This window comes from Scyliorhinus torazame, chromosome 4 (assembly GCF_047496885.1).
Source record: "Scyliorhinus torazame isolate Kashiwa2021f chromosome 4, sScyTor2.1, whole genome shotgun sequence".
Classification (NCBI taxonomy): domain Eukaryota; kingdom Metazoa; phylum Chordata; class Chondrichthyes; order Carcharhiniformes; family Scyliorhinidae; genus Scyliorhinus; species Scyliorhinus torazame.
The window spans coordinates 313,571,684-313,593,151 of NC_092710.1; the positions used below are offsets into that span (position 1 = coordinate 313,571,684).

Below are 21,468 nucleotides of genomic sequence, written 5' to 3' on the forward strand. Positions count from 1 at the left end.
TGACAGAAGGTGCTATCAGCTTCAGCCCAGTCAGGTGAAAGTAGGAAGAACATGGCTGCACTAGAGAGAGCACAGAGGAGACTTGTAAGGGTATTGGCAGGATGGAGAATTTTAGGAAAGATTATTTAAAAAAAGAAAACTTTTTAGAGCACCCAATTCATTTTTCACATTCAGGGGTAATTTAACGTGGCCTGCATATCTTTGGGTTGTGGGGGGCGATACCCACGCAAACACAGGGTGAATGTGCAAACTCCACACAGGCAGTCACCCAGAGCCGGGATCGAACCTGGGACCTCGGCTCCGTGAGGCTGCAGGGCTAACCCACTGCGCCACCGTGCCGCCCTGTTGCGAGGAATGATTGACCAGACTGGGTCTGCTGCCTTTGGTACAGGGGAGACTGGGAGATTTATTAAATAATGGTGGGCCAAGATAGAATGGTTTAAAGGGCCTACTTCTCTCAGCAAGGAGGTTAATCACCAGGGGACATCGATTTAACGAAATTGGCTTCAAGAATCAGAGAGAAATGTTTCCATCCAAGGATGGTGAGGGGCAGAATCTCAGTGCCTGAAAGAGGTATCGCTGATCAATCTGTTATCACTAACTTCTACAAACGAACGATTCACAGGAATCTCAGAGACGTTTATGATCGTTTATTCAGGCACATGCAGGGAGAGATGAGCAAGATTGCCGAACCAACTCTGCTGTTTAGACAAAGTGGTACATATTTATACCTTCTTTAAAAACATCGTGCACAATCATTGTTTAAAGTTTCGATCTGGCATTGCATGTAAACACGCACTCCCCCCTACCCTTGTAGGCACCTCTTATCCTTGGCATTGTCTATTGTCCCTGTCTGCTACTGATACAGCTGTTGCCTTCTGTTCTTTGTTATTCAGGCTAGCTGTCCTTGCAATAGCTCAGCTGAAAATTCTGATGACTTGTGCTTTAAGGTTTACAAGAATCGGTTCGTAACAATCTGTAACCCCTTTTCCGTTATTTTACTAATATTCAATTCTTAAATCATACAAAAATTTAATGCTATACTATATATCTCCCTCTTACATGGTGATATCGATCGGCATTTATTCAGCAATAACCAGGTCACCACTGCTCAGTTTAAGTTCTGTCAGGGCCACATGGCTCCAGGTCTCATTACAGCCTTGGTCCAAACATGAACGAAAGAGCTGAATTCCAATGATGTGGTGAGGTGAGAATGATTGTCCTTGACATCAAGGCCCCCTTTGACTGGATGTGGTATCAAGGAGTCTGAAGCCCATGAGAACCAGGGAGAAAATCCTCAAGTACAGGAGTTCCTCAGGGTAGTGAGCTAGGCCCAATCATCTTCGGCTGCTTCCTCAATGCCCTTCCTGCCACCATAAGGTGAAAAGTGGGGATGTTTGCTGATCATTGCACAATGTGCAGCATCATTTGAAACTCCTCAAACACGGGGCAGTCTGTGGCGTACGCAGCAAAACCTCAACATCATGCAGGCTTGGGGTGATAAGTGGCAAGTAATATGCATGTCACACAAGTGGCCATTTCCAGCAAGAGAGAATCTAACCATCTCCCCATGACATTCAACAACACCACTGTTGAATTTACCACCGCCATATGTAACAGCAGAAACATCATGGGCAGCATACATTGGTGGGAGTTGTTTACAGGCCACCAAACTGTAGTGGCCATGTGGGGCATGGTACAAATCAGGAAATTAGAGATGTATGTAACATGGGGAATATAGTAATAATGGGCGACTTCAATTTGCACATAGACTGGGTTAATCAAATCAGCATTAATACTATGGAGGAGGGGTAACTGGAGTATTTCATATTTCATAGAATTTACAGTGCAAAAGGAAGCCATTCGGCCCATCGAGTCTGCACCGGCTCTTGGAAAGAGCACCTTACCCAAGGTCAACACCTCCACCCGATCCCCATAACCCAGTAACCCCACCCAACACGAAGGGCAATTTTGGACACTAAGGGCAATTTATCATGGCCAACCCACCTAACATGCACTGTGGGAAGAAACCGGAGCACCTGGAGGAAACCCACGCATACACGGGGAGAATGTGCAGACTCCGCACAGACAGTGACCCAAGCCGGAATCGAACCTGGGATCCTGGAGCTGTGAAGCAAATGTGCGACACTCATTGTGTTATACACAATGCTACCGCTTGCCCTATGTATGAAATAGTTTTCCAGAGCAGGACATTGGTGAGCCAACTAGATTATCCAGAGGATTGGGATAAAGGAATTCCATTTGTATTGTTTTCAATTAGGGATGCACCTAATGAGTCTACCAAATTTAGTCCTTTTGAACTAATTTTTGGTCATGAGGTAAGAGGACCACTTAAATTGATCAAGGAAAAATTGGTGGGTGAGAAATCGGAAATTACACTATTGGATTACGTGTCAAATTTTAGGGAACGATTAAATAGAGCAGGTGAATTGGCGAGACAGCATTTAAAAGTTGCACAAAATGTGATGAAACGGGTAGCGGACAAGAAATCCAAGGTGCGTCGTTTTGCCAGTGGGGATAAAGTTTTAGTGTTGTTACCAGTGGTAGGTGAGCCTTTAAAAGCTAGGTTTTGTGGATTGTATCAGATTGAAAGGAATTTAAGTGAGGTGAATTATGTGGTAAAAACACCAGATAGAAGGAAGGCTCACCGAGTGTGTCATGTAAATATGCTTAAAAGATACTTTGAAAGGGAAGGAGAGAAAAAGGTTTTAATGATTATAACTCAAAGTGACGAACCAAATCCAGATGACTGTGAATTTGATATACCTCAAATTAAATTAGAAAATGAGGATGTTCTTAAAAATTGGGATGAATTGTTAAGTTACCTTCCAGAGGAAAAACAAACTGACCTGAAAGAGTTATTGCTATCACATGGGCAAGTTTGTAGAGACAAATTGGGAAGTACTAAAATGGCTATACATGATGTAGATGTGGGAAATGCTGTTCCTATCAAACAACATCCATATTGACTTAATCCTTTAAAATTGGCACAGGTTAACAAAGAGATTGAGAGTATGCTTACAAATGGCATAATTGAAGTGGGTTGCAGCCAATGGAGCTCACCTATAGTGATGGTACCTAAACCAGATGGAACCCAACGGTTGTGTGTGGACTATCGAAAGGTGAATGCAGTTACAAGAACGGACTCTTATCCTATCCCACGTTTGGAGGATTTCATTGAGAAAGTGGGACAACCCGCTTTTATTTCCAAATTGGATTTACTGAAAGGTTACTGGCAAGTACCTTCATCTGAAAGGGCGAAGGAGATTTCAGATTTTGTGACTCCAGATGGTATATACCAGTTCAAAGTTATGCCATTTGGCATGAAAAACGCCCCAGCAATATTTCAACGGTTAACAGTCGTTTCAGGATTACCCAATTGTGCAGTATACATCGATGATTTAGTAGTTTTCAGCCAGACATGGAAAGAACATTTAAAACATCGTATGGAGTTCTTCGATCGACTTCAGGAGGCTGGTTTGGTGATGAACCTAGCCGAAAGTGAATTTGGAGAATCACTTTCCTTGCGGAGTTTCCGATACCCTCAAGACGAAGGGAAATAATGCGATTTCTTAGCATGAGTGGATTTTATCGAACAGCTGTGCAAAGGTTTTGTGGCGTGATTACTCCACTGATGGAATTGTTGAAGAAATGTAAAAAATGTCAATGGACAGCGGACTTTCAACAGGCATTTGACTCTGTGGTCAGATTGAACTAAATGATCTGATTCTGAAGAGAAATGCCGAGGAGTAGAGGAATGGATGGATCGTGCAGAGACTTTGTTCAAAGAGATTGTCAATCGAGAAGGATTTCAGTTGGAGGAAGAAGAACAAAGAAAAATGGACTATATTATTATACCTGTTTGCGTGTGTTGTTTTCTTTAAATGTAAATGTATATTTACTGTGTGCATTTCTTAGTGGATGGTGCAAAAGTGAAAAATGAAACCATCGTGAAAGTTGATGGTTTGTTTTTCTTGGGGGGAGGTGTCATGTGAGAGTACCTTTAAGAAATGGATGTTTACGCAATGTACCTTCAAGAAAATGCAGTCATGTCAGAGTGTGGGTGGAGCTGAGCTTTGGATCAGCCATTTTGGCAGTTTTTAGTTTCAGTTTGAAAAAGAGCTTGTGTGTGTCTGTGTGTTTCCAGAGAGCTGCAGTTTGAAAAGAGCTTGGTAGTGTCTGTATTTGCAGTGAGCTGGATCTCTGCCATGAAAGACTATCTCTGGATCATTTGGGTGATTTAAACTCATAATAGTAAAGCCTTTAACCTGATGTGATTCTGGTTAAAGGTGTTAAGTCTCTTGGAGGTTTGAAGGAACATTTTGAGGAATTATTTACTGTTGCAATATTTTCGGAGTTATCTCTGAAGTAAGAGGTGTTAAGAGATCCAATATTTATTTAAGATGTTAAGTTGAGTTCATGGAATAAACATTGTTTTGTGTTTAAAAACCCACGTGTCCATAATTGTAATCTCACACCTAGGGAACAAGCCGTGTGCGAGGAAAAGCAACAAATCCATTAAAGGGAGAGTTTGGTTGAACTCCATGATACATTTTGGGGTTCTGAAAATGCCTCGCCCATAACACTATACAAACATTTTGGACGTGGGAACTAAGTGTAATATTTCCAAATTTGCTGATGACACCCAACTAGGTGGGAACGTAAGTTGCGAGAAGGATGCAAGGAGAATTCAAGAGGGCTTAGGCAGGCTAAATGAACGGACTACAAGGTGGCAGATGAGATATAATCTAAATAAGGGTGAAGTTATTCAATTTGGTAGGAAAAACAGAAAGGCAGAATATTTCTTAAATGGAGGGGGGTTGGGAACTGCGGGTGCCCAAAGGGACTTGGGTATCATTGTTCATGAGTCACAAAGCTAGCATGCAGGTGCAGCAAGCAATTAGGAAGGCAAATGGTATGTTGGCCTTCATCGCAAAGGGGTTTGAGTACAAGAGTAAAGATGTATTGTTACAGGTGTGTAGAACCTTGGTGAGATCTCACCTGGAGTATCATGTACAGTTTTGATCTCCGGATCGAAGGAGGGATATACTTGCAATAGAGGGAGTGCAACAGAGATTCACCAGATTAATCCCTGGGATAGCGGGATTGGCTTAGCAAGAGATATTTAAGAAACTGGGTCTGTATTCCCTAGAGTTTTGAAGAATGAGGGGGTGACCTCATTGAAACCAACAAAGATTTTACAAGGCATGACAGGGAGGATGCAGATAAGATGTTTACATTGGCTGGTGCGTCTGAAACCTGGGGACATAATCTCAGCATGTGGGTTAAGCCCATTTAAGATTGAGACGAGAAGCAATTACTTCACTCAGCGGTTGGTGAATCTTTGGAATTCTCTACCCAGAGGCCTGTGGAAGCTCAATCATGGAGCAAGCTCAAGACAGGGACTGATAGCTTTCTGGAGATTAATAACACCAAGAGATCTGGAAATAGTGTAGGAAAGTGGCATTCAGGTAAATGATCACCCATGATCTAACAGAAGGCTCAACAGGCTAACTGGCCTACTCCTGTTCCTATGTTTCTATCAACAGCCGGAGGGTGTTTATGCTGGACCAGCCATATAAATATTGTGACCACACGAGTTGGAATTCTGCAATATTGTAACACCTCTCATCTGCTTAAAGGTTGTCCACCATCTACAAGGCACAAACCAGGAGTGTGAAAGAATACTCTCCTCTTGCCTGGACGAGTGTGGTTCCAACATCTAGGAAGCTCAATACCACCCGGAACAAAGCAGCCCACCTGATTGGCACTCAATACACCAGCTTCACAACTGGTGCACAGTGGCAGCCATGTGTGCCATCTCCAAGATACACTGCAGCAACTCACCAAGGCTGCTTCAACAGCACCTTCCAAACCTTCCAGACCACGAGAAAGACTAAGGGCAGCACAGATGCAAGATCCTCTCCAAGGCGCGCCATCCTGATTATAACTATTTCACAACCACGCTGGGTCATAATTCTGGAACTCACTTCCTAACAGCACTGTGGTGGTACCTCCACCATATGTACGACAGTGGTTCAAGTACGTGTCTCACCGCTGCCGTCTCAAAAGGACATTAACGATGGTCAAGAAATGCTGGCCTGGTCAGCAACGGCCACATCCCATAATTTAAAAAAGGGGCATGGGACAAAATGTTGGAAAGTGTGAAAGGGCTGGATTGCTCTTTATCAGTGAGCACGGACCTGATGGGTTGAATGGCGTGCTTCTTTGCTGTTAAATTTCCATGTTTCAGGGTGAAACCACATATTTCAGAAATACCACGGAAATGAGACATTAATTTTTTTGCCAGAATCACTCTTCGTCATGGGCTAATTGTTTAAAATTACTGGTCATGTAAAAATTGATTATTCACTTCTGCTTCCTGCTGCAGGATGAGGAAATTTTGTATTCAATTTTACCTCAACAGTATTGAGGTGTCTCTGAGATAATCAGCTTTACATTTCACGAGTATCAGTATACATTGAATGAAGCCTGGTTCTCCCTCCCCCTTTAGAACGCTCCTTAAATCCCCTGCCTCTTTGACCAAGGTTTCGGTCATCTTTCCTTCTGCATCTTGGTGTCAACTTTTGTTTCTTAACACTCCTGTGAAGTTGTCTTGGGATGTTTTACAATCCTGAGGGAGCTATATAAATGCAAGGTGTTGTTACTGTGGTGGTTAATTTCTGTACACCGACTCCTTTGGAAATAATTTAAGCTGCCCATCACGCACTACCCAAGCAATTCCACACCTTCGTATAGCTGAGCATTTTATCTATATTGTGCCCTACCTGTTGTTCGTTTTCAGATAAAGTAAGGCTAAAGCTAACGTAGCTCCGGGACATGTAACATCCACATTCACAGTGTCCCCTTCCTGTCAAAGGAAAGAATTACAATCAGTCTCTTCAGAATCATAAAAAAACAAATCCAGCGGTTTCCCTCTCCAACACAAAATTTTAAATGTCGGGGAGCAGAGACGTAAAGGTTCAAATATACATATCTTTAAAAGAGAGAAGACAAGCAGTAATATTTACAATATATAGGATAATAGTTTTTCTCTCCAAATAACAGCATAAGAGTGTAAAAATCAAAGGCTTAATTTAATAATCTTCATTGTCACAAGTAGGCTTACATTGACACTGCAATGAAGTTACTGTGAAAAGCCCCTCGTCGCCACATTCTGGCGCATGTTCGGGTACACGGAGGGAGAATTCAGAATGTCCAAATTACCTAACAGCGCGTCTTTCGGGACTTGTGGGAGGAAACCGGAGCACCTGGAGGAAACCTACGCAGACACAGGGAGAACATGCAGACTCCGCCCAAACAGTGACCCAAGCCGGGAATCGAACCTGGGACCCTGGCACTGTGAAGCAACAGTGCTAACCACTGTACTACCCTGCCGCCCAGGCTTAAGCCTGAGTAGACCACTGGCTCCTTGCATTGGGACTGGTTTTGAGCAGAGTGGCACCATTTTGATGGATTGGCTGCAGAAGGAATGGGGACTTTTCACAGTAACTTCATTGCAGTGTTAATGTGAGCCTACTTGTGACAATAAAGATTATTATTAGAAGGGGCCCAAAGAAGTGACCTGACGAATGAGACGTCTTGATGATAAATAGTGGTTCGAGGAACTGGGCTCCTCCCATGATAGTGAATAAAGTTAAGCGGAGATCTGATCATGGTAGACTTTGAAAAGATACCTTGGAAAAATCATTTCCACTGGCCAGCAGATTGGGAACTAAGAGATGTAAATTTAAGATCATCATCATTAGAACGAAGGGGAGGTTGGAAGAAAGTGATTCATTTTAAACACACATTATTGGAGACATGGAATGCTCTCCCAGAGAAGTGGTGGAAAATAAAATCCATAACAGGTTTTTAAAAAAGGGAAGCGGATAAATGTTTGAATAAGCCAAAGTTGCGCAAGGGCAGGAAATGAATGGGATAAAGCAGATAGCTCTTTCAGAGTACTTGGGGAAGCATGGTGTGTTGAAAGACCTCCCTCTGTGCTGTAAAATTCCATAGACTTCATTAATCATGAGTATCACATGGGAAATCTGAAACCACAACGTAAAACTGCCCCTTGGGCTTTGTAACATTTATTAACATCACTCACAACTGAATAATTAAATGAAAATACAGGCCTTGATTTGGTAACTGGGTGATTTGTGCTTCTCTCTGTGGGTTCCAGGTTGGGCCCGTCTGTGACCTCCGACCATGTATTGGTACAGCTGATCTGGGACATTCAGGTCAGACATGCCGATCAGGTTACTCCCATGCTACAAGGTAGGACAATGGAGTAAAACAGTTACCACCAACACAGAGATACAAGTGTCACAATTGTAATTAATTAAATTAAGCTAGGATACAAAACTGACCCAAGTAATGATTGCCACGCAACTACCAAATTTTCATGAAAACCCACCGTGTTCACTCATGTCCTTAAGGGAAGGGAACCTACTGTCCTTACCCAGTCTAGCCAAGATGCGACTCTAGATTCAGCAACATGGTTAGCTCTTAAGTGTACTTGAAATGGCCCAACAGGTCCCTTAGCTGTACCAATTTGGCCACGGTGACGAGGAGTCTGGCCCAGCTACCTCCGCACAAAGGAAAACCTTTGCTGTATGTAATCTCCCATAATGGTGCTAATGACAAAAGCGTTATCAGACCGGGTTCAACAAAGTGAGTGGCAGTTCATTAATCTGACACCAGTGTCTCCCAAAAGCAAAATGAGTCCGTACTCCACATAAACACCTCGATTCCAGCCTTGGGAATATCCATCTCGGATCCAGCGTGTTATCCCCAGACTGCACTGTGATAATGTCTGCTGTATCTCAACTCCTGCAGTTCCTGTTTGACCAACAAGGTGAATAGAACTCCAGGCAAGAGCCAGCGCTGTCTACCCTCCAGCGGGGGCAACTGAAAGAACTCGGACCCTGATCAAACCTGCCGAGCAGTGAAACCTCCGAACTCTTGCCTCCTACCAGACTCACTTTGTGTGCTTTCTCCTGTTGTCCCAGCATCACTCTGGAAAGATGAAGCTTCTTACAATCAACCAACCTCTCCGTGGAAGGAATATTCCGGGTGACTCATGATTCTGGACACATGTTAAACCAATACTTGCATATTTATTGCGGTTGTGCCCCGAGCCCTCCCCCCCCCACCCCTATTTATTGTGCGAGTGTAAAAAGGGGTGGACTCTGAAACCCCTCTCGCGAGTGTGGGTGTGTAAAAATCAACCACCCCTTTGATTTTCATCTTACTTTGAGTGTGCTATGCAAGCTATTAACAGGGGATTGAAACATTTTCAAATTTAAGGGTTGGGGGAAAATACCCCCAATACCTTATAAAGGGGAAATCAGAATAACCAGAATATGAAAAAAAAAACATTTCTGTTTCTGGACGGGTAGAGCGCGTGGAAATCAAGGTAGTTTAAATTGACCCCCTCCTGTCCATCACACTTGCAATAAAGGTCAACATGCTATTTGCTTGCCTGATTGCTTGCTGCATGCTAACTTTCTGCATTCCTTGTTTGACCGCACCCAAGCCTATTGGAACATCAACACGTACAAGGTTCTCACTTTTTAAAAAAATACTGTTTTTATTCTCATGACCAATGTGAATAACTTCACACTTCCCTATATTGTACTTCATCTGCCACCTTGTTGCCCACTCACCTATCCTGTCGCTATCTCTAAGAAGCTACTCAGTGTCCTCCCTACAGCCTACCTGTCCACCTAATTTGGAATCACCAGCAAATTTTGATACATTTCTCTGTCTGCTCATCCAAGTCATTGATATAGATTGTAAATAGCTGAGGCCCCAGCATTGATCCTTGCGGCACTCCACTATTCATTGCCTGTCAACTTGAAACAGGCCCTTTTATGCCCACTTTCTGTTTTCCTTCAGCGAATCAATCATCTATCATGTTAACATATTACCCTCAAATCCATGAGCAGTTATCTTGCCTATTAGCCTTTTCCGCAGCACCTTCTGGAAATCCAGATACACAATATCTACTGGCTCCCCTTTATCTTCCCTGCCTTCAATGAAATCATGTTGATTTGTTCCAGTTAAAAGCCTAGTAACACTTCCTAAGTAATACATTCCAGCATTTTACCAACAATAGACCAGTAGTTTACGGTTTTCTCCCTTTCTGCTTTCTTGCCAACTTCCAATCTGGTGAGATCTTTCCCCAATCTAAAGGATTTTGTAGAATCAGAACTAGAACATCCACTATCTCTGCAGCTATCTCTTTTAGAACCCTATGGTGTTGGCCATCAGGTCCAAGGAATTTGTCAGATTTTCTCCAGTACTTTATCGCCACTGATATTAATATTCTCATTATCTTTAGCCCCCAGGTTACTGTCTGTTTCTGGAATGGTGTTTGTGTCATCCACTAGGGAATGCAGGGTTTAGTGCGAGGGAGGAACTGAATGTGATCAATATCAGTAGAGGAATGATGTTGGGGGAATTGATGGGATTAATAAATCCCTAGGGCCTGATAATCTACATCCCAGAGTACTTAAGGAGTTGGCTCTAGAAATAGTGGATGCATTGGCGGTCATCTTCCAGGATTCTATAGACTGCGGAACAGTTCCTGCAGATTGATGGGTGGCGAACATAACTCCTCTATTTAAAAAGGGAGGTAGAGAGAAAGCAAGTAATTATAGACCAGCAAGCCTGACGTCAGTAGTGGGGGAAAATCGAGAATCCTTTATCAAAGATTTCATTCAGCAGAGAACTTAGGAAACCGTGGCAGGATTGGACAGTCAACATGGATTTATGAAGGGGAAATCGTGCTTGACAAACCTACTGGAAATCTTCGAGGATGTAACTTGTAGAGTTTATGAAGGGGAGCCAGTAGATGTGGTGTATTTGTACTTTCAGAAGGTTTTTGACAAAATCCCGCATTAAAGATTAGCATGTAAAATTAAAGCGCATGGAATTAGGGATAGTGAATTGAGCTGAATAGAAAACTGGTTGGCAGACAGGGAACAAAGAGTAGGAATTAACGGGTCTTTTTCAATTGGCAGACAGTGACTAGTGAGGTATTTCAGGGATTGGTGCTAGGATCCCAGCTATTCACAATATTTGTGATGAGGGATGAGAGGATTTGTGATGAGATTGTGAATGATTTAGATGAGGGAACAAAATGTCATATCTCCAAATTTGCAGATGACATCAAGTTGGATGGGAGGGTGAGCTGTGAGGAGGATGCAGAAATCCTTCTGTGTCATTTGGACAAGTTGAGTGAATGGGCAAATGAATGGCAGATGCAGTATAATTTGGATAAATGCAAGGTTATCCACTTTGGTAGCAAAAACAAGGCAGCAGACTATTATCTAAATGGCCATAAATTAGGAGGACGACAATGTGCAACGAGACTTGGATGTCATCATACACCAGTCACTGAAGATAAGCATGCAGATGGTATAGAAGGAAAATGGTATGCTGGCCTTCATTGCAAGAGGATTCGAGTACAGGAGCAGGTATGTCTTGCTACAATTATACAGGTCCTTGGGGAGACCACACCTGGAATATTGTGTGCAGTTTTGGTCCCTTATCTGAGGAAAGATGTTCTTGCTATAGAGGGAGTGCAGAGAAGGTTTACCATACTGATTCCTGGGATGGCAGGAGTGATGTGCAAGGAGAGATTGAATTGGTTAGGATTGTATTCGCTGGAGTTCAGAAGAACGAGGGGGGGGGGGGGGGGAAAGAGGAAAGGGGGGGATCTCATGGAAACATAGAAAATTCTAACAGGACTGGACAGGGTAGATGCAATTAGGATGTTCCCGATGGTGGGTGTGTCCAGAACCAGGCTCACAGTCTGAGGATACAGGATAGACCATTTAGGACAGAGATGAGGAGAGATTTCTTAACCCAGAGAGTTCCGGGCACCCACTGCCCTCTGTGTAAAAAAACTTGCCCCATACATCTCCTCTAAACCTTACCCCTCGCACCTTAAACCTATGCCCCCTAGTAATTGACCCCTCTACCCTGGGGAAAAGCCTCTAACTATCCACCCTGTCTATGCCCCTCATAGTTTTGTAGACCTCTATCAGGTCGCCCCACAACCTCCGTCGTTCCATTGAGAACAAACCCAGTTTATTCAACCGCTCCTCATAGCTAATGCCCTCCATACCAGGCAACATCCTGGTAAATCTCTTCTGCACCCTCTCTAAAGCCTCCACATCCTTCTGGTAGTTTGGCGACCAGAATTGAACACTATACTCCAAGTGTGGCCTAACTAAGGTTCTATAAAGCTGCAACATGACTTGCCAATTCTTATACTCAATGCCCCGGCCAATGAAGGCAAGCATGCAGTATGTCTTCTTGACTACCTTCTCCACCTGTGTTGCCACTTTCAAAGATCTGTGGATCTGCACGCCCAGATCTCTCTGACTGTCAATACTTTTTTTTTTAAAAAAATGTTTATTCAGTTTTTCCAACAAAAATTTTCAACCAACTAAACCCCCCCCCCTCCCGTAACAAAAAAGAAAAAGAGAAAAGAACGAACAGAAACGTATCAATCAAACATAATACAGAACTTACACAATGGGTTTCTCCTGCACATATTAACCCTCCCATATGCTTTTAATTTTACAAGTACCTCTAGGAATACCCCCCCCCCGAAAGAGACCCCACCCCCACCCCCCGGGTTGCTGCTGCTGCTGACCGACCTCATTCTAACGCTCCGCGAGATAGTCTCTGAACAGTTGCCACCGCCTGAAGAACCCCTGCGCAGACCCGCTCAAGGCAATCTTTATCCTCTCCAGCTTAATGAACCCTGCCTTGTCATTTATCCAGGCTTCCACACTGGGGGGCTTCACGTCCTTCCACATGAGCAAGATCCTCCGCCGGGCTACCAGGGACGCAAAGGCCAGAATACCAGCCTCTTTCGCCTCCTGCACTCCTGGCTCTTCCACCACCCCACATAATGCCAGCCCCCAACTTGGCTTGACCTGGACTTTTACCACCTTGGACATAGTCTTTGCGAAACCCCTCCAGAACCCATCCAGTGCCGGGCACGACCAGAACATGTGGGCGTGATTCGCCGGGCTTCCCGAGCACCTCCCGCATCTGTCCTCCATCCCAAAGAACCTACTCAGCCTCGCCCCTGTCATATGCGCTCTGTGAATAACCTTAAACTGTATCAGGCTGAGCCTGACACATGAGGAAGAGGAATTAACCCTACTCAGGGCATCAGCCCACAGACCCTCTTCAATCTCCTCCCCCAACTCCTCCTCCCACTTGCCCTTCAGCTCCTCTACCGAAGCCTCCTCCTCTTCTTTCATCTCCTGATATATCGCCGAAACCTTGCCTTCTCCGACCCATACATCCAAAATCACCCTGTCCTGAATCCCCTGTGCCGGGAGCAACAGGAATTCCCTCACCTGCCGCCTCACAAACGCCCTCACTTGCATATACCTGAACGCATTTCCCGGGGGTAACCCAAACTTCTCCTCCAGCGCCCCTAGGCTCGCAAACGTCCCGTCTATAAACAGGTCCCCCATCCTTCTGATCCCTGCCCGATGCCAGCTCCGAAATCCCCCCGTCCATCCTTCCTGGGACGAACCGATGGTTCTCCCGGATCGGGGACCACACTGAGGCTCCCATCTCCCTATGTCGTCTCCACTGCCCCCAGATCTTTAGTGTTGCCGCCACCACCGGACTCGTGGTGTACCTTGTCGGCGAGAGCGGCAGCGGTGCCGTCACCAGCGCCCTCAGGCTCGTTCCTTTGCAGGACGCCATCTCCAACCTCTTCCATGCCGCCCCCTCTCCCTCTATTACCCACTTACGGATCATCGCCATGTTGGCTGCCCAATAATAGCCACCCAGATCGGCAACGTCAGCCCTCCTCTGTCCCTACTACGCTCCAGAAACTCCCTCCTTGCCCTTGGGGTCTTGTTTGCCCACACAAAACCCATGATGCTCCTACCTACCCGCTTAAAAAAGGCCTTGGTAATCATAATAGGAAGGCACTGGAACACAAAAAGAAACCTCGGGAGGACCATCCTTTTAATCGACTGTAGCCTGCCCGCTAGTGAGAGTGGCAACACATCACATCTTTTGAAATCCTCCTCCTGCTGCTCCACCAACCGCGTCAAATTGAGCTTGTGCAGGGCCCCCTAACTCCCAGCCACCTGGATCCCTAAGTACCGAAAGCTCCTTTCCGCCCTCCTTGGTAGGTCGTCTATCCCTGTTCCCTGGTCCCCTGGGTGCACCAAAGAGCTCACTTTTCCCTACATTGAGCTTATAGCCCTTAGGATCCGCATGACCTCCACCATTCCCTCCACTAGATCTGCCACATACAGCAATAGGTCGTCCGCATACAGCGACACCCGAAGCTCCTCTCCCCCTCGAATCACCCCCCTCCATTTCCTGGACTCTCTTAATGCCATGGCCAAAGGCTCAATTGCTAATGCAAACAACAGGGGGGACAGGGGGCACCCCTGCCTCGTCCCTCGATACAGCTGAAAATACTCCGACCTCCGCCGATTCGTAGCCACACTCGCCACCGGGGCTCTATATAGGAGTTTAACCCAACTGATAAACCCCTCCCCAAACCCAAACCTCCGCAGCACTTCCCAGAGATACTCCCACTCCACTCGGTCAAAGTGGATAGCTGCCACTATCTCCGCCTCTCCCTCCACCGATGGCATCATAATCACGTTTAGGAGCCTCCGCACATTGGTGTTTAGCTGCCTGCCCTTTACAAATCCCGTCTGGTCCTCATGAATCACCCCCGGGACACAATCCTCAATTCTCGTAGCCAGCACTTTTGCCAGCAACTTAGCATCCACATTGAGGAGCGAAATCGGCCTATACGACCCACATTGCAGTGGGTCCTTGCCCCGCTTCAGGATCAGAGAAATCAGCGCCCCGGACATTTTCGGGGGCAGGGTCCCCCCCCTCCCTTGCCTCATTGAAAGTCCTCACCAGCAACGGGGCTAACAGGTCCGCATACTTCCTGTAAAACTCAACCAGGAACCCATCTGGCCCCGGGGCCTTCCCCGCCTGCATGCTCCCCAGTCCTTTAACCAGCTCCTCCAACCCAATTGGCGCCCCCAAACCAGCCACCTCCTGCTCCTCCACCCTCGGGAACCTCAGTTGATCTAGAAATCCTCGTATCCCCTCTTCCCCCGCTGGGGGCTGAGATCTGTACAGCTCCTCATAAAAGTCCTTAAATGCCTCATTTACTTTCACCGCACTCCGCACCGTAGTTCCCCTGCTATCCTTGACTCAACCTATCTCCCTCGCTGCCATCCTCATATGGAGCTGATGTGGCAGCATCCGGCTCGCCTTCACCCCATACTCGTATGTCGCCCCCTGTGTTTTCCTCCACTGTGCCTCTGTCTTCCCCGTGGTCAACAGGTCGAATTCCGTCTGGAGACTTCGCCGCTCCTTAAGTAGTCCCTCCTCGGGGGCCTCTGCATATCTCCTGTCCACCCATGGGATCTCCCCCACTAACCTCTCCCTTTCCCTGCCCTCTCTCTTCTCCCTGTGAGCCCTGATGGAGATTAACTCTCCCCTGACCACCGCCTTCAGCGCCTCCCATACTACCCCCACCTGCACCTCCCCGTTGTCGTTGGCCTCCAAATACCTTTCCATGCACCCCGCACCCTCCCGCACACCTCCACATCCGCCAGTAATCCCACATCCAGACGCCACAGCGGGCGGTGGTCCCTCTCCTCTCCTAACTCTAGTTCCACCCAGTTCGGGGCGTGGTCTGAGATGGCTATGGCCGAGTACTCCGTTCCCTCCACTTTCGGGATCAGTGCCCTACTCAAAACAAAAAAATCTATCCGGGAGTACGCTCGGTGTACGTGAGAAAAAAAAGAAAATTCCCTGGCCAAGGGCCTAGCAAATCTCCACGGATCTACTCCCCCCATCTGGGCCATGAACCCCTTAAGCACCCTCAGCCATCGCCACGGCAGCACTCCCATCCACCCCTGCAAAATTGACATCCAGCCCAGTGGTGGTAGTGACGTTGAGAACACGGAACCAAAGAAGACAGCATTTTGGTTTAACCGACATGTCCTCCATGACCTCCCATCTGTGGTAACCACAAATTCCCTCCAGCCAAGCTAGACGCCACCTTGAAGAAGTGGAGACAAGACGGGGGAACACTAGCATCAGGGGCTTCTACATGGGGGACAGACTTGCAACTCTAGAGGAGTTAATGGAACGAGTGGAAGTACCGAACGGACAGGAGCGCCGTCTCCTACAAATCAAAAACTTTATACGCAAGGAGACGATGAGCCCCCGAGAGACACACTGCTGGAGGAACTGCTGGACGCCGACAGTATGGAGAGCTGGAACTGTGGGGACATTTACGGACGACTGCTAGGATGGGCGAGAACACCATTAGACAGAGCAAGACACAAGTGGGAGGACAAACTGGCGACGGAAGTAGGATGGGGACTGAGCCAACGCCCCCTCCTCCTACGCAAGGCTGAGCCTCACGCAGTTTAAAGTGGTGCACAGAGCATGTCTAACCAGGACCAGAATGAACAGGTTCGTCCCGGAGGTGGAAGATAAATGCGAACAGTGCCAGGTAGGCCAACCACACCCACATGTTGTGAGCTTGCCCAGACTGGTCGGGTTCTGGACAGCCTTCTTTGAGACGGTGTCCAAGGTTGTGGGGGTGAGGTTGCCCGAGAGTGGCCATCTTCGGGGTTTCGGACCAGCCAGAACTTCATATGGGGAAGAGGGCCGACGCCCAGGCTATTGCTTCCCTAATCGCCCTCCGGAGAATCCTGTTCGGCTGGCGATCAGCAGCACTCCTCACAGCTGGCAGACCTAAAGGAATTTCTCCACCTGGAGAAAATCAAGTACACCATCCAAAGGTAGGACGAGGGCTTCCACAAAGCGTGGGGACAATTCATCAGCCTGTTCCAAGACCGGTTCAAAGCCAATAGTGATTAGGACGAAAGGGGGGAGCAACGGGGGTAGACAAGGTCACGCAAAATGGATAAGAACAGGGGGGGGGTTGCAAGGAAGCAACCCAGAGACGTATCAGGAAGGGGGGTGGAGAAAATGAGCACGGAAAGGTGGGGGGGTGGGGCAACGAAAGGGTTACATGTGAAATTGTTTCGGAAACTTCTCATTCTGTAAATATTACATCCTCTTTGGTAAATCTAATTGTTATATCGTTAAGACTGAAAATTCTGATAAAAATATTTAGATTTAAAAAAAACAACTCCAACAGCTCTTGTCTTTACTGCCTAAAAGGATAAAGGAAGCAGGTTTGTGGGAACACCACATTTTCTAGTCCACTTCCATTCCCGGGGATGGGTCACCATTGACCAGAAATGTATCTGGGTTAGACAATTATTATCATGGGAGAGGCACGGGTCAAACCAGAGCCCTCTGCCACCCACCACAAGGACAGCAGGTATATTGGCACACTGCCAGATGCAGACTTCCAAGCTGCACACCATCCTGATTTGGAACCTTCTCGGTCACTGGGTCAAAATCCCGGAATTCCCTCTGTGGGTGTAGCGGGTACGCCACACGGACTACATCAGTTCAAGAAGGCAGCTCGCCGCCACCTTCTCAAGGGAAGTTGGGGATGGGAAATAAATGCTGGCTTTATCAGGGATTCCCAAATCTCATGAATGAATAAAATACAATTTTGGAACTTAAAGCACAAACAAGGAAAAATGCTTTCAGCCCTGTATCCGCAGACCATGTACGATTTGCACCAAAGACTCTGTTCAGTGCAGATATATTCCTTTTACCCCCCCCCCCCCCCCACACACACCGGTAAATGGACCAAAAAAGATATTTGCATTTCCACATCTTCACTGTGCAGCCCTATTTGGCTGCACTCGTCAGACCCAGGGGTCACATTGCCTCTTGTGCACTACTTAACTTTGTCTTAGTCTAAGAAGCTTTTAGCTGGTTTGCAGCATCAAATTCAAACTATCGTTATATACTTCTATCCTGATATTAAATCCCATCCTCAGCCAGATATATATCCAATTCTTTTTGAAGAGAACATTAGCTCTTTTAAGGTGTCTGTTCCACATCTCCACTTGCGGAGAAAATGTCTCCAGTCATTAGTCTCAATAGAAGCTATTTTGACTCTGTATTTTCCAACTTTTAGCTTAAGTCCAAGTCAGACTACTTGTTTCCGTCTAAAATCAACGCAAAATGCAGTGGATGCTGGACACCCGAAATAAAAACTGCAAAATGCTGGGGAACTCGGCAGGTCTGACAGCATCTGTGGAGAGAGAAGCAAAGTTAATGGAAACATTAACTCCGTTTCCCTCTCCACAGGGGCTGCCAGATCAGATCATAGAATTTACAGTGCAGAAGGAGACTAATTGGCCCATCGAGCATGCACATGCCCTTGGAAAGAGCACCCTGCTTAAGCCCACACCTCCACCCTATCCCCCGTAACCCCACCTAACCTTTTTGGACACTAAGGGCAATTTAGCATGGCCAATCCACCTAACCTGCACATCTTTGTGCACATCTTTGGACTGTGGGAGGAAACCAGAGCACCCGGAGGAAACCCACGCAGACACTGGGGAGAACGTGCAGATGCCACACAGACAGTGACCCAAGCCGGGAATCGAACCTGGCACCCGAGAGCTGTGATGCAACAGTGCTAACCACTGTGCAACCGTGCCGCCCTGCATTGATCTGCAGAGATTTTCATGCCACTTTTCTGTTTTCATATCCATCCACATCATTTACACCTCATTAAGTGGCACCACTTTCTTTAGCTTTGCCGCAACAGAAACATGCTCTGCTTTGCAAGTCTTTCTCCATGACTTTGAGCTCAAAGTGGTATAATTATTCCTGCGGCTCTTGAACTCTCTCCAGCGCATGCATTTTGAAAGCAAAGTGCCAAAACCACTACCGTATCAGTGGCTCAAGTTAAGATCACTAATCTCTGACATGCTGTCAATTCCCCTCGGATCCGCCCCAGTATTTGAAGTTTTGCTGATACCAGTTGCATACTTACTGCGCGTGCCTCAAGAGAATTGCACAGATATCCTTTATGTTTCCCCCCTTTGCAAATCGAATACCTTCATCAAATAAATGCTTGCATCGCCTCTCATTTATCTAAATTCTAATCTACTTGGCAATTTGATCTGTTGAGATAACTTTGAATTCTAAAAAGTCCTTGAGCTAGTTAGGCTGCCATCATAAACAAATGTTGTACTGCCAAGTGCGTTCCCTTAAACTGTAAATATGTGACCCTGGAAAGATCAGTTGCTGCTTCCCAGATACAGATTTTCCCACTATCATTACCATCTGTTTCCTGTTACTGCAACAATTATCAGTGCTAACTTGAAATAGTTTCCCCTGAGATAGCAAGGATACATTTTTTTTGCAACAACAAAAGAATGAAAAGATCAGCTTCCTATGCTGTATTTTATGTGAATGGGAAAGTAAAACTGCACATTCAGTACTGCAAACTCGAAAACAGAAGAGGAAACCGTGGAAACACTTGGCTCGGTCAGTGTGATGCGACCATCAATTCACTCAAGGACTCGTGTCGGAGTAAAACAGTGGTTTTAATTAACTATCAACTTTGCCTGCCTGCGACTGGTACATAGGACAGTCCCACAGGCCAGCTACTCTTGTACTCCTTCAAAGGGGCGGAGCCATGGGCTGAGCCCGTACATGCTCCAACCTCCTCCAACATCTCCCCCTGTGGGTGAAGCCATACAATGGCCCACAGATAAAACCCACAGGGTTTTTATTTACATTCACCGCACAGTGACGGGGGAAATATTTCAGGTATGATTTCTCCAAGTTCAGAAGAAGAATCCAAGCCAGTTACCTCAGCTGCTTCCTCAGCAGATTTTGCCTGACCGATTTGAGTGTTTGATGGACCATACATCTTATCGTATAACATTTACAGCACGCAAACAGGCCATGCAGTCCAACAGATCCATGCAGGTGCTTATGCTTAACATACAAACATTTGAAGTGGATTGGATTAGTTTATTGTCACGTGTACCGAGGTACAGTGAAAAGTATTGTTCTGGGTGCAGCTCAGACAGATCATTCCGTACATCAAAAGAAAATAAATAATAGGGCAAACATAAAATACACAACGTAAATATGAATGCAAATTATGAGCAGAGGTAGGCCCCTTGCGCCTGCTCCACCATTCAATAAGATCGTGGCTGATCTGTTTGGAACCTCAACCCCACATTCCCACCTCCGACTGATAACATTCCACCCCCTTGCTTACCAAGAATCTATCTACGAGCCTCGGAAAAAAATCCAGCCCTCTAAAAGGAGGAAGGATATATTAAAATAAACCAATGTCCAGAATGCAATAGTCCCTCTCTTTAACAAAATAAACATGGATTCAAAACTGTGCTCTGTGATCAGGAGAAGACAATTACACAGAATTCAGTGCACAAGGAGGCCACCCGGCCCATCGAGTCTGCACCGGCCCCTGGAAAGAGCACCCCACCCATGCCTACACCTCCACCCTACCCCCGTAACCTAGCAACCCCACCCAACCCTTTTTGTTTTGGACACCAAGGGCAATTTAGCATGGCCAATCCACCTAACACGCACATCTTTGGACTGTGGGAGGAAACCCGAGCATCTGGAGGAAACCCACCCATTACAGTGGAAAGCTTAAGCTCATGAGAATTGATAGGAACATAGTCCCTCGAGCCTTTTCTCCCATTCAATTGAGATCATGGCCAATCTGCTGCCTCATTGCATAACGTTTCCTTTTCCCCACATCTCTTATTGCCTTTAACACTGCTGCCTCACGGCACCAAGGACCCGGGTTCAATCCTGGCCCCGGGTCACTGTCCGTGTGGAGTTTGCACATTCTCCCCATGTCAGCGTGGGTCTCACCCCCACAACCCAAAAATGTGCCTGGTAGGTGAATTGGCCACATTAAATTGCCCCTTAATTGGAAAACAAAAGAATTAGGCACTCTAAATTGCCTTTGGCATCTATCAGCCTCAGATTAAAAATTAACTGATCGATTTGAGGAAGACAGTTCCGAGCTTTTACCACCCTTTATATGTAGAAATATTTTCCAATTTCGCTTCAGAAAGGCCTGGAGCTGGACTACTCCCTCAGTTCTGGGCTCCACAACCAGCTGAAATGGTTTCTCTCTATCCAACTGATCTGCTCCACTTCATATCTTGAAAATGTCAATCAGATCATCCCTTAACCACCTAAACTTAAGGGAACAAAACCCAAGTTTTTGTTCTGTAGAAGGTCCATCAAGGTGTATTAAAATGCTCATTAGACATTGACAAATGTGAGATGGCAAAAGAACCAGTGGAGAGAGGAGGAGAATCTTTATTAACGTTCTTCCATCGGATGTGAGCGTCGCTGGCAAGGCCAACATTTGTTGTCTATTCCCATGGCCTGGACCAATTGGTGGTGAGCTGCCTTCTTGGACTGTTGCCGCACACCTGGTGTAGGTACAGCCACAGTGCTGTT

At 46.2% G+C, this 21,468-nt stretch overlaps 1 protein-coding gene across 8 annotated transcripts in view; it reads right to left on the reverse strand.

Annotated features, from left to right (window-relative positions):
• The window catches only part of anapc1 (anaphase promoting complex subunit 1), a 318,440-nt gene that overhangs the window by 148,476 nt on the left and 148,496 nt on the right, over positions 1-21,468 (reverse strand). For all 8 annotated transcript variants that reach the window (XM_072500093.1, XM_072500089.1, XM_072500086.1 and 5 more), the window contains 2 exons: positions 8,163-8,297; positions 6,810-6,892 (listed from right to left, as the gene is read on the reverse strand). In XM_072500093.1, the coding sequence (XP_072356194.1) occupies positions 6,810-6,892; positions 8,163-8,297 (218 nt within the window). The remainder of the gene's footprint in view (positions 1-6,809; positions 6,893-8,162; positions 8,298-21,468) is intronic.